The sequence below is a fragment of the Peromyscus leucopus genome, chromosome 7, assembly GCF_004664715.2.
Source record: "Peromyscus leucopus breed LL Stock chromosome 7, UCI_PerLeu_2.1, whole genome shotgun sequence".
In the NCBI taxonomy this organism is placed as follows: domain Eukaryota; kingdom Metazoa; phylum Chordata; class Mammalia; order Rodentia; family Cricetidae; genus Peromyscus; species Peromyscus leucopus.
This window is the reverse complement of record NC_051069.1, coordinates 34425752-34439552: the sequence shown is the minus strand read 5'-3', so window position 1 is coordinate 34439552 and position 13801 is coordinate 34425752. Positions and strand designations below refer to the sequence as shown.

Here is a 13801-nt window from a genome sequence, read left to right as displayed (position 1 = left end):
TCCCCTCCATCCTTCTTCTGTGTTCAGTCAGAAAGGGACAGTGCTCCTGTGGGCATCAGCAAAATTTGGCATATCAAGCTGCCATAAGCCCAAGCACCTCCCCTTCTATTCAGTCTTGCAAGGCAATCCAGCATGAGAAATAGGTTCTCAAGAACCACCAAGAAGACCCGGGACAGCCATGCTTCCATTGCCAGGAGTCACACAAATAGAGCAAGCTACACAACTGTCATATATATGCAGAAGATCAGTGCCATGCAGGCTCCCTGGTTGTTGGTTCAGACTCTGAATTCCCATGAATCAGGCTGGACTAGCCATTTCTTACAAAACAGAGGCTTTGGCTAACCACTACACCAAGTCTCTGGTTTTTCCAAACTTCAAACCTAAGTTTCTAAGACTCTGTTTTTTTTTTTTTTTTTAAAAAAAAACACTTAGTTACCTGCCTCACTAGGAAGCCATAATTCCAGGATGCTTAAGCTAAAAAGGGTTGTGTGCTTCTAATATGCTATCTGGTTTCTCTTAATCTTTTGGATTGTTGTTGTTATTTTATTTGTTTGTTTCAATTTGTCTGTCAAACTCATTTTGTTCATGATACTTTCCAAATTTCATTTGCATTTTGAACATTAATTCTTATAGTTCATTGGCATTCATGAACAGGATTTATGTCCTCTGTTATTGTAGATATGTCAATGGCTTTGAGCTTGGCCCTATATAAAATGTTATTTTTTTAAAAAAAATTGAATGTTATATGTATGTTCTACTTTAGAAAAAGATGATTTACCTTATTAAAGTCACCTTGATTTTGCATAGGGACTACATCAGCACCTGTGAGTTTCATATAGGTGGCCATCCTTTTTTTATTGTCAGTGATGGATAAATACACAGAGTCTTGTGTATGCTAGCCAAGACCTGTACCATTGACCTGTACTTTTAGGTTCCACAAATAAATTTTTTTAGAATTTACTTAAAATTATTATTCTCTAAAAGAAATTTTAAAATAATAAAACACTCATCATTGTCCACAAAGCTTTATGTCTTATTTTTATAAAAACAAGGGCAAGTTTGCAATTCCTAATTTAATTTAAACTTTTAGTTCAATTCCTGTTTTTGTTGTGTGTTTTTTTTTCTTTTCTGCCTTTATGTTTTTTGAGACAAGAACTTGATTGCACCCAAGGATTTTCCTGAAGCCTGCTGAATAGAGTCCAAAGACATTTTAACTCTTAATCTTCCTGGTTCAGACTTTCCACTGTTTCATTTGTAGTCTACCACAGAGGAATAGACACAATGTTTAATAAGTTTGACTTAGTATATTATACAATTGAGAAGACATGGAAGACCATAAACTGGTCTACTAGTACTGATATTTGACCACACTTGCTTTGGGAACAAAAATAAATAAATGAATAAATAAAGCAAAGTAGGAATGGAGAGTGACAGAATGAAACTGGACAATGTATTTGGCAACTTACAGATGTTAAAATGTGGATAACATATTCATTCCCTAATAATTAATCCCAGTTTGGTAAGTATCTGTAGTCTAAGCTACTTCAAATAAACCCTCCTATGACTAATAATCTCTGGGAAATGAATAAGCTAACTTTTGCTTTGAGATGAAAAATACATTTGACATAGGATATTTTATACTAATGATAAATAAATTAAAAATGACCCCTTCATAAAGCCAATAAATTTATATTCATAGCTAACATTTCACTATGATTTATTGTAACTAGTTTTATGAATTTTTTCTATTTAATCGCCACAATGATACAAATGAAGACATGATCTTTTTATAATTCTATTTTATGAAAATGCATACATTAGTTAAATAGTTTGTATCAGTAACGTCCTGCATTCCATACTTATTCTAAAATGTGTTTAAATATTGTTGAACTCATCTGTAAAGTGCTACAATGTAAGAACAAAACTGGAAAGTAAAGCAGAAATGTCATGTAAGTATTGAAATGACTTAGCAATGATGTAATATTTAAACATGACTTGGGATGTTGCTCAATAGAAGAACTCGTGCTTGGTATCAAGGACTTCCTGAAATTGATCTTGGGCACTGAAGACAAAACACAGCAACAATAAATTATTTTTCTAAAGTGATTTGCGGAACTCTTAGGATAAATAATACCTTAGATATTTTAGTGTACTCAATGGTTAAAAAATAATAAGACAATGAGGAATACTGGGAATAGAATCTGTGGAAGCCACCATTAAGGATGGAGAAACAATGAGAAAGGGAAGCTGCATAATAGATTTCCCTTAAGATATGAAGGTTATTGGTTGGTGGGGTTCAATGTTGGCTCAAGCACAGAAGTACAGTCCCTACAGAGAAGTGCAAGCATTTCTTAAATGCCAAGTCTCTAAGGAACAAAAGACACATCATGGTCTAGCATGGGAACTCCATTATCTCATGTCTTTTTTATATCTGTGTCTGTGCCCTGAGAGGAGAATGAGAAAGCCTCTACCTTGTTCATAACCAAGTATATCATGTTAGTGAAGTATGCAAAATTTCTGGGGTTTCATCTGGTGGTAAGTGTGATAAAAAGAAGATACCACTTTAAATGATTAAGGGGTATTTGATAAATTAAGACAAATTAATGGAGATTTCATGGTATAAGAAAAATAACTTTGTGTTGTGTCCTGTTAGAAACAAAGGATTGAAACCCTCAGAGATTTCTAGAGCCCTGTCACAACAAAAGGGCAAAGGAATGAAATAAAACCATTTCTTACATGATGAGGTAAGTTGAAATTTCTTTATGCTGTTGTTTTGGTTTTTCTTTAACATGTTTAGATACAATATCTATAATGACAAAATGATTAACTATTTTGACCCATTTTTTAGTTATAAAGTTCTCCAAAATGGAGTTTATTCATGTCTTTGTCCTACATAGGAATGTATACACAGGTAGTGATAATTTAATTTTTTTTGTTAGAAAATCAAAGCACACATCATTCTTAACTTCAATAATTTGTTGAAATTAGATATCCAGACTTAACTATGATTCTCATTTGAATCATTTTGTGATTTAGCCAGCAGAACTTGATTTTTAATCCTATGGACCCCAGCCATGAATCCTCTACCCTCTCTTGATGAATGAAACTGTTTTATATTTTCCACATAGGAAAGGTAATACACTGTTTCCCTTCAGTGTCTTGGGCATTTGCCTTGTGAAGTAGCTTCACATCAAAGTACAAGAACCTCATGAAATTTCTTTCATATTATATTATGTAATTATAAGAATAAAAAGAATTCTCAGGGGAATATTCTGGAAAGGGCAGCATGGAGTGTTGAGAAATTCAGTAGAGGAAAGGGACACAGTGTTACATTCAGTAAGTTACATATTTATTGAAAGACGTCTCTCAAATCCTTCTAGATTAATGCTTTCCCACAGCAAGCACAGGTCTAACTATCTTAAACTCTGGAAAATCTAAAGTTTATATTTGAAATGATGTAGGTGGTCCTGATGCCACCACAGTTGTATTTGGATGGGGTAAATCCAGATTGCCACAGGTTCTCCGTATATCTGCCCAGGGCTAAAACAATGACAAGATGAATATGAGTGATGAGGAACCCATACTTGTCCTGCCACCTCTTATTTGGACATCTGAGCAGTCCTGCTTTCAAATGACAGCAGTGGTCATGGCATTTTAGACTGTGGTTCATTGACTTTATTCCATTTAGCTTTATGCACGAACCTAGGAAAATATCACTCTACATGTTGATAGCAAATTCCATGAACTCAAATAGGTAGACGTAAGGCATTTCCACCAGGTACTTCACAAGTGTGATAGAAGCTGTGGCAGAATTATTTTTTGTGGTCTTATAATGTCACAATATTTTTTGTGTGTTTACAGATTATCTTAAAGAAGAATGGGTCTGAAAAACGGTTCTTTGGTGACTGAATTCATTCTACAGGGATTGACAAATGACCCTGATCTCCAGTTACCCCTGTTCTTACTCTTTCTGCTAATATATACAACCACAGCACTGGGGAATGCAGCTTTGGTAACTTTAATTGTGCTGAATTCTCACCTTCATACCCCCATGTATTTTTTCCTTTTAAACTTGTCCTGCATTGACCTCTGGTATTCCTCTGTTATTACACCCAAAATGCTGATGAATTTCTTAGTAAGGAAGAATGTTATCTCCTACGTGGGATGTATGACCCAGGTATATTTCTTCTGTTTTTTTGCTGTCAGTGAATGCTGTGTTCTGACAACAATGGCCTATGACCGTTATGTGGCTATCTGTAACCCACTCTTGTATAACACTGCAATGTCTCCCAAGATGTGTTCCTATCTTATGCTTGGTTCATACATAATGGGATTTTCTGGTGCCATGATCCACACTGGATGGATGCTTAGATTGACAGAAACACCATCAACCACTATTTCTGTGATCTGCTTCCTCTTTTGCAGCTCTCCTGCACCAACACTTTTGCCAATGAGATAGAGATTATTATTGTAGGTGGGATATATATCTTTGTGCCCAGTGTCATTATCTTTACCTCTTATGGATTCATCCTCTCTATCATTTTTCAAATGAGATCCACTGAGGGCAGATCTAAAGCCTTTAGCACCTGCAGCTCTCACATAATTGCTCTTTCTCTGTTCTTTGGTTCGGGTGTATTTATGTATATTCAGCTCTCCCCAGTTGGGTCTATGGATCAGGGAAAAAGGTCTTCCATTTTTTATACCATATTGGTCCCTATGATGAACCCATTAATCTATAGCTTGAGGAACAAAGATGTTAAAGTTGCCCTGAGAAAAACCTTTATCAGGAGGTTGTTTTGATCAAAAATTAATATGTTCATCCCTGTACCTATGTTATTAAGAATTTCTGCATCATTAAACAAAACACATTTTAGTCTATTTTTAATCTGACCATTGGTAGGATATAGGAATATTTTGTTTAATATAAATTTCCTTTGATTTTTATATAATTGGCAAACTCTTCTTTCAGCATTTTAGCTAAGGTAGTAGTAAGTGATTAAATCTCTTTATCATTATGGCACGTATCTTAAAAATAACAAATGATCTGTCAGTGGTCATATGAAGTAATATTGCATTGTCCATGTATTCTGTGACAAGATGGCTATCCTTTATCTATGTAATAAAATGTGAATCAGATTGTGTTTTACCCTTTTTTGGGCATCACTGTGTCCCTTGGAAATCTCAGTGCTTCATGATCCATGTGTTTTTATTAACTGGCTATTGAATACAACATACGTTGTAGCTGTAAGTAATATGAATTTGACTTTCTTGTGTTAGGTGTGTTATATTTACTTTTTGAAGATAAAACTGAAGAATTTATGAGGAATCTACGTATTATATACATACAGCACAGAGCTTTAGTGAGTGTACTTTCCCTCCATACTTCATAAAGCTTTGGCAGAACTTCTAATCCCTGATGAATATAGTCTCCCAGCACATGGAGAATGACTGAAAATGTGGACTCATTTTTATGTGGGGAATAGAGCTAGTACAACCCCAGCAGTTAGAACAATGATTCCTAGTTGAAACTCAAGGAAGGAAGAAATTTGCGAAGTAAAAGCATGGGCGAATGGTGTGTCATCTTCTTTTCTCTTCTCTTTTATAGAGGGTCCTAGAAATATTTAGGAATATGGGTATTTTATGATTACTATACTGACTAATACTATTTAATGTGAAGAATTTACAAAAAAGAGGAAAAGTCTAATGACTGCTTTAATGGTCGTCCATCTTCTAGTTTTAATATTTTCTTTTAAGAATTTTTTCATTCATTTTTACATACCAACCACAGATTCCCCTCTCTTCCCTCCTCCCACTTATCCCCAGTTTTCCCCAACCTGCCCCTCTCCTAAATGTAAATCTAGCAAAATAGTCTTCAAGAATGGAGATAAAAGGTAATTTCAAATAAAAGAAGCTAGATAAAATTTCACCAGACCTAAATGAAATGCAAATTATGTTCACAAATAAATGAAATTATAAAGAAAAAAATATACAGATCAGTACTGCTTATATACAACTAAATCATCCTTGTCTTTGATTGGTTTTATGTATTAGTGGTATTGAAAGGACCAAGCAGATGCCATAACAGGCTGCTCAGTCTTCTCTCTGAGATCAGGCCTCAATTTCAGTTTCCTGAGACTTGAGCAAGCAGTTTCTGGGAGGGCCATGAACAAAAGACATAGTCCTTGCAGTAGCTCCCTTTCTGCACGTACTCTGACTGCTCAAAGTTCAGCCAGATGTTTACTGTCTGGGACCCCTCACCTACTTAGAGTTATATGCATGAGTCAAGGACAGAGCCTAGACCACTTAGCCATTCCCCACAGTCAATATGTGCTAGGCCACCCAGCATGGCAGCTCAAAGACAGAGCCTGGACCACTGAGCCAGCCCCTACAGTCAATACATGCTAGGCCAGCCAGCTACCAGGCAGCTCAAAGACAGAGCCTGGACCACTGAGCTAGCCCCTACAGTCAGTATGTGGTAGGCCAGCCAACCCCCATGGCAGCTCAAGGACAAAGCCTGGGACTTGTCCTAGACTGCCCCCAAAATGATAATTGTAAGCCCCAATCAGTAAATTCAAAGGTTACATACCCTTACCCAATTAAAAGAGAACAGAGATCTTCAAAAATAAAAATAACTCAATCCAAGTTGCACCCATGCAAAATCCCCTACCCTCGTCCCCAATCTCCCTGAAGGGTTTGTGGTTTTTGCCTTTAAATAGCTAGCTTCACAAAGAAAGAGCAACTCCTCCCTGCCTCACTGTACTGGGTGTAGGAACGAGTTCCCTGTTTAGACTTGTGTCTATAGAATAAACCTTGCTGTTGCATTCTGGGCATCCACGGTCTTCAGTGGTCTCTTTGGGGTCGTGATCTTGGCATAACAGTATGTGGAATTTAAGAAATTGGAAACTCCTGCCTAAGATAAGAGACAAGAATAATTTGAAAGTACTATTTAATAAAAAATAAACTGTGACAAAATACTTCCACTAGCAATGCAACAGTAAATTTTTGTCTCAGAGAAATGGCCAAATATTTTACCAGAAAATTCATAATCTGATATCAAGTGACAATTTGCTTATGTTATATGATAACTTTAATGATATAAACAATTTTTATTTTAGTTTTTTTTTTTTTTTGTCTACAGCTCAATCAATTTTAAGTATTTGGATGTTTGTTAAAAGTAAAATTTTTACTTGTTTGTTTGATTTTAGATGTTTTGAATTTCCTCTTACTTTGAAGTGACCATTTGACCTTCTGGTGACTCAATTAATCAAATTTTGGCACTTTAAAATGACTAGAAAATCTCTTACATAAAATTTTCAAAAAGATTTATTCCTTTTTTTTCACGTGTATGAGAGTTTTATGTAGTGGGTAGACATTCCAGCTTGGATCTGGAAGTTCCAACCCCCATTGAGACTCTGGCAACTGTCACACCTACGAGGCAGGGCTAGGGGAGGAGCTAGAAACCCGAGAGCTGGATGAGCGAGGCTCTCTCAGTGAGTGCTCTCTGTGCCTGGACCCTGAACGGTGGAGGTGGACTGTGCAGAGCTCCAGAGAACACCGCTGGATTGTGATACACCTTCTCCAGACCCCCGCAACCTATCTATTCCTTCATTTGTAAGACATCCACTAAATAAATCTCCCTTTAAATTACGTGGAGTGGCTTTTATAATTTTCCCCAATAGTTTTATTTGCATGTAGGCATGTGTGTCACGTTCCTGAAACGTCTTCAGAGGTCAGAGAGGATGTTAGATGCCCTGAAACTGGAGTTACAGATAGTGGTGAATCATGATGTGGGTACTAGGAATGGAACCCTAATTCTCTGTGGGAGCATCAAGAGCTCTTAACTACTGAGGCATTTCTTCAGGGCACAGATTCTTTTGATTTTATTCAAAATGTTCTCTTCTCATAGAAGAGCTCAGTGTGCTTGGGAAAGTCTTTGGATTTTCCTCTACATATGGTTTCTTTGGCTAACATGTTTTCCTGAATTGACTAAGGTGCTGCTTCCCTGAGAAAACAGCAAGTTTATATGGGGCATGTTTTAAGCACTGCAGAGTGTTGTTGGTAAACTTTTTAGGGTGTTGCTAATCCATGTAAATTTATTATTCTTTTAGTTACGATCAGTGAATTAGATAAGATAGAATTATTTTGTTTGAAGAGGCACAAAAGGCAACATGAACATAGATATACACACACCCTGCAGGAACTTTCCAGAGACAGTCATCTTCCTTGAAAATCTACTTTGCAATCTTAAACCTTTTATTTTATATGTTTAAGTGAACTTGTAATCCTTAAATCTTATCATTAATGTAGAATAATTATACAGGAAAATGTTTCATTGCATATCTGAATGAACTCATGTTTAGTAGTTTGTTAACAGTACCTCCTTTAAATATCCTCATATCTTCCTCATTATTTTCAGTACATCCCTGGCATCTTTGTATTATTTTATCCCACATATGATACAAAACTTTCAGTATCTTTTCTTCTGTTTCTTGCTTATATCTGCTAACATGCATCTTTATATAAAGAGATGATGTCTTTATTCTTTTAGCTAAATAATCCCCATCATTCCTATATATTACATTTTAGCCCTTTACCCATTGATGAGATCCTATGCTAATTCCAGAAATTATTGTGAATAGTGCTGAAACAATCATGGGTGTGTCTCTATAAATGTTATATGGTAGGGCTGATTTCCTTAGTTACTTAATAGCCAGTAATGTGGTTGCTCTTTAAAAAAATTATTTTTGAATAATCACTGTTCTAATTTCCATAGTTACCTTTCCTGCAGCAGTTTAGATGCGTTAGTTTGATAACAATCTTGCTGTTGTTTATTATTTATTTTTCTTGATGATATCCTTTGGGAGTTAGATGAAATGGAAGATCATGTAGATTTGATTTGGATTTCATTAAGAATATAGGTGTTGAAGTGTGTGTGTGTGTGTGTGTGTGTGTATGTTAGCCATTTTCACTTCTTTTGGTGATTAACATAGTTGATTTCTTTTTTATTTAAAAAATGTTTAATTCATTTTACATATGAACCATCCCCCTTTCACCCTTCCTTCCTCTCTCCTCCCTCTCCACACCCATCTATGCTCCATGCCCTCCTCCAAAAGGGTAAGCCTGGTACATTCAATTGAGGAAGGATCAAGTCCCCCCACCTTCATCAAGGCTGAGCAAAGTGTCCCACCATAAATAGTGGGCTCCAAAAGCCAACTCATCCACCATGGATAGATCCTGATCCCACTGCCAGGGTCCCTCAAACAGATTAAGCTATACAACTGTCACCCGTATGTAGAGGGCTTAGTCCGGTCCCATGTACTTTCCACAGTTTCAGTTTAAAAAGTCTATGAGTTTTTATGAGCTTGATTCAGTTGTCTCTGTAGATTTCCCCATCATAATCTTGACCCCTGTTGCTCATATAACCCCTCTCCCTTATCTTTGACTGGATACCTGGAGCTCAGTCTGGTGCTTCGTTATGGATCTCTGCATCTGCTTCCATCATTTACTGGATGAAGGCTCTATGATGACAGTTATTCACCAATCTGATTACTGGGAAAGGCCAGTTCAGCACCCTCTCCACTATTGCTAGAAGTTTAATCTGGGGTCATTCTTATGGATTCCTGGGAATTTTCCTAGCACCAGGTTTTTCCCTTAACCCATAATGTCTCTGTCTATCCAGTTATCTCTTTCATTGCTCTCCCAGTCCTTTCCTCCCCCAGCTCGATCATCCTGTTTCCCTATGTTCTCATCCCCCATCCCCTCCTTTCTATTTCCCTCCACTCATCCCTAGTTTACTCATGGTTATCTCATCTATTTCTCCTCCCCAGGGCAATCCATGCACTCCTCTTAGGGTCCTCCTTGTTTCCTATCTTCTCTGGAGCTGTGGGTTGTAATCTTCGCTTTACATCCACTTATGAGTGAGTACTCATGTTTGTCTTTCTGAGTCTGGGTTACCTCACTAAATAATATTTTCTAGTTCCATCCACTTGCCTACAAATTTCTTGATGTCATTGTTTTTACAGCTGAGTAATATTCCATTATGTATATGTACCACATTTTCTTTATGCATTCTCCAGTTGAGGGGCATCAAGGTTGTTTCCAGGGTCTGGCTATTATGAATATTGCTGATATGAACATAGTTGATAAATGTTCTGTGGTATGATTGAACATCCCTTGGGTATATGCTGAAGAGTAGTATCATTGGATCTTGAGGTCAATTAATTCCCAATTCTCTGTGAAGTGGCCATACTGATTTCCAAAGTGGCTGTACATCTGTCAGAATGGCTAAGACATAATTGACATATAAGACATATATACTCCAAATACTGATCTCCTGTTGAAGGAAAGTTGTCAAACATACCTTCCCTATTCTTTATAAGTATTTCTCTTGCTATAGAGAAGCATTTATTTGATTCAAACCCATTGGTCAGATTTATTTTCATTGTCTATGTAATTAAAGACCTATATATAAAGGGAGAACTTGAATTTGAAAGAAAACATGGAGAAGTTTATGAATGGGTTCAGAAAGAGGAAAGGGAAGAGGTTTACAATGTAATTATGATTTCAAAAAATAAAAATACCTGCTAGAGTCCGTGTCTGTCTTGGGTTTTCCCTCATATTTCTCTATTAACTTCAAGCTTTCAAGTGTTTAATTTAGATCTTTGATACAATTCATTTTTTTTTACAGGATGGGAAGTAAGGATATAATTCTCTTTATTACTTGTGGATAACTAGTTTTGGTGGTATCAGTATGTCTCTTGTTCTTTTTGTTGTGTTTTTTATTTTTTAAAATTTTTTGAGAAAAAATATTATGTAGCTTATATTGGCCTCAAGTTAGGTAGCCAAAAACAATTTGAAGTCCTCATCCTCTCATCTCATCCTCCCAAGTAAGGATGTTATAGGCATACACCACCATGCCTAACTCTAGTAACAATTCACAGACTTTGTCTTTGCTGTGACATATATTAATTACACAATGTTCAATATTACTGAAGTTTAATAAGCTCAATGTGTTCATAAATACCACTTCACCTCATTTATTCATTCACCAATAGGCATCCATGCATGTTCCAATAAATATCTGTAATCTACCTCATTCCAAAGATACCCTCCTGTGTCTAATAATCTCTGGGAAAGGAATAAGCTAATCTTTGCTTTGAGTTGAAAAAATAGATTTGACATAGGATATTTTAAAAGAATGATAAATAAATCAAGAAATGACTCCTTCATAAAGCCAATAGAATTTATATTCACAGCTGACATTTCACTATTTTCCATTATGCAGGGATTTTTTGTAACTAGTTTTATGATTTTTTCTTTTATTACCACAACAAAACAACTGAAGATGTGATCTTTTTATACTTCCTGTTATGCGAAAATTCATAAATTATTTAAATAGCTTCGTTCCATACTTTTTGTAATGTGTGTTTAGATGTTGTTGAACTCATCAATAAAGTGCTACATGTAAGAACTAAACTGGAAACTCAAACACATATTCTCAGTAAGTATTGAAATGACTTGGTGATGATGCAAAATTTTAAACATGACTTGGGTGTCTATGGATTTTTCTCAATGGAAGAGCTCACACTTGGCATCAATGACTTTCTGATCTTGAGCACTGAAGACAAAACACAACAACAACAAAATTATTTTTGTAAAGTGACTTGGGGAATTCTCAGAATAGATAATAGTACCTTAGATACTTTGGTGCATTCCATGGTAAAAATTGATAAATTAATAAGGAATACTGGGAATAGCATCTGTGGAAGCCACCATTAAGGATGGAGGAACAATGAGAAAAAGGAAGCTGCTCAATAGATTTCCCTTAAGATATGAAGTTTGTTGGGAAGTGGGGTTCAATGTTGGCTCAAGCACTGAAGTACAGTCCCTACAGAGAAGTACATGCATTTCTTAAATGCCAAGTGTCTAAGGAACAAAAGACACATCCTGGTGTAGCGTGTGAACTCGATCATCTCATGTCTTTTTTATATCTGTGTCTGTGCCTTTGAGAAGAGATTGAGAAAGCCTTTATCTTGTCATAGCCAAGTATTTCATGCTAGTGAAGTATGCAAAATTTCTGATGTCTTATTTGGGGTTAGGTGTGATAAAAAGATAGCACCTCAAATGATTAAGGGGTACTTGATAAATTATAACAGATTAATGGTGATTTCAGGGTATATGAAAATTAATTTTGTGTTGTGTCCTTTTAGAATTGAAGGTTTGAAACCCCCAGAGATTGACAGATCCCTATAAAACAGCAAGCAGAAAGGAATGACATAAAAGCTTTTCTCTCATAATGAGGTAAGTTGAAATTTCTTTATGCTGGTATCCTCATTTTTCCTTAACATCATCATTGATATATCCGCAGCATCTATAAATGATAAATTGTGTGATGGTTCTGGCATCACAAATTACTAGGAAAACTAGAAATAAATCTTAAACATCCAGGGGCCTCTCCACAGTAGAGGAGTTAAAATAATTGTATTCTTTTTGATAGGCTGTCGTTGGATATTGTTAATGACTGGGTGACCTTTTGGCTATTTGTGGAGGCAGAACTCATCTACCTTTTGCTATAGAGGAAGACCACACACAATAGCCAGAATTGTTTAAACCAGACTCTTCTCTCTCTTTCAGTTAATAGAAACAATTGTTAGGGAGGATGTTATATGTATTTTATAGCTTGCTGACCTGTATGCTATCTTGGCTAAATGCCACACTAGATTCTATGCCCTTTAACTATAGAACCCACACTCACGGTCACGGGTACATTGTAAAGGAATTTCTATTAATCACACTTTAAGCTTTATTGTTCACCTGGAATTGGAATGTTTGTGGCTGGAAGCTCCTTCCCAAATTTTGCCATGTTTTAAATATGTTGACAATGATCTTCCTGAGTGTGATCCAGGTTGACAAAATCAATCTGAATCAAGTTTTCATTTTCAACTCGGCAGATAACTGCCTGCAATGACACTTTTAAGATCCTCCTTAATAAAGGTACATTTTACAAATGCTTTGAAACATTTATTAATTGTAAAGTTCTCTTAAATGGAGATTATTCAACATGCATTTTCTCTATATAAGCTTGCTGTTTGAGTTTTGAATGTATATAGAGATAGTGGTAATTATAATGTAAAATGTTCTTTTATTTGTAGAAAATTTAAGCATGCACCCATTCTTAATTATTTTAACTTGCTGAAAATTGTATCTAGAGACTTAACTATGTTTCTCATTTGAATTGTGTTGCAATTCATCAATTTATCATGCACTGCTTGATTTCTAATCCTATGGACTCAGCCATGTATAATCTCTCTTCATGAATGTAACTGAAGAGAAGACATAGCGTTTCTATTTAGTGCCTTGTCTTTGGTCTTGTGAAGTAGCTTGACATTGAATTCCAAGGATCTCATGAGTGCCTTTTCATTTCATATTATGCAATTCTAAGACTCAATGAAATTCCCAAAAGAGAATCCTTGAAAAGACAGTACAAAGTGTTGAAAGTTTCAAGAGACACATTATTACAATGTCACAGTCAATAAGTTTCATCTTGACCATCTCAAATCTTTCTAGATTAATATTTTTTTCTGATAGTAAGCATGAGAATATAATCATTCCTAGACTCTGACTAAATCTAAACTAAGTTTGTATTTGAAAAAAATCTTGGTAGTCCTGATGCCACCACAGTTATATCTGGTTGAGTGTAGCTCTAGGTTGCAACAGGTTCTCCATGGAAGCAAGGGTAACATGATGAGATGAGGGATTGGAATTCTTTACTAGTTCTGCCTCCTCTTACTTGGATATCTGA

General features: G+C 35.8%; 1 protein-coding gene across 1 annotated transcript; it reads left to right on the top strand.

The window, feature by feature from the left end:
• The first annotated feature begins 3877 nt into the window (after nucleotides 1-3877).
• On the top strand, nucleotides 3878-4800 carry LOC114688068 (olfactory receptor 8B3-like). The gene is given in 2 exon segments (XM_028862675.1): nucleotides 3878-4370; nucleotides 4373-4800. Coding segments are annotated over 2 exon segments (921 nt in total).
• The last annotated feature ends 9001 nt before the right edge of the window (nucleotides 4801-13801 follow it).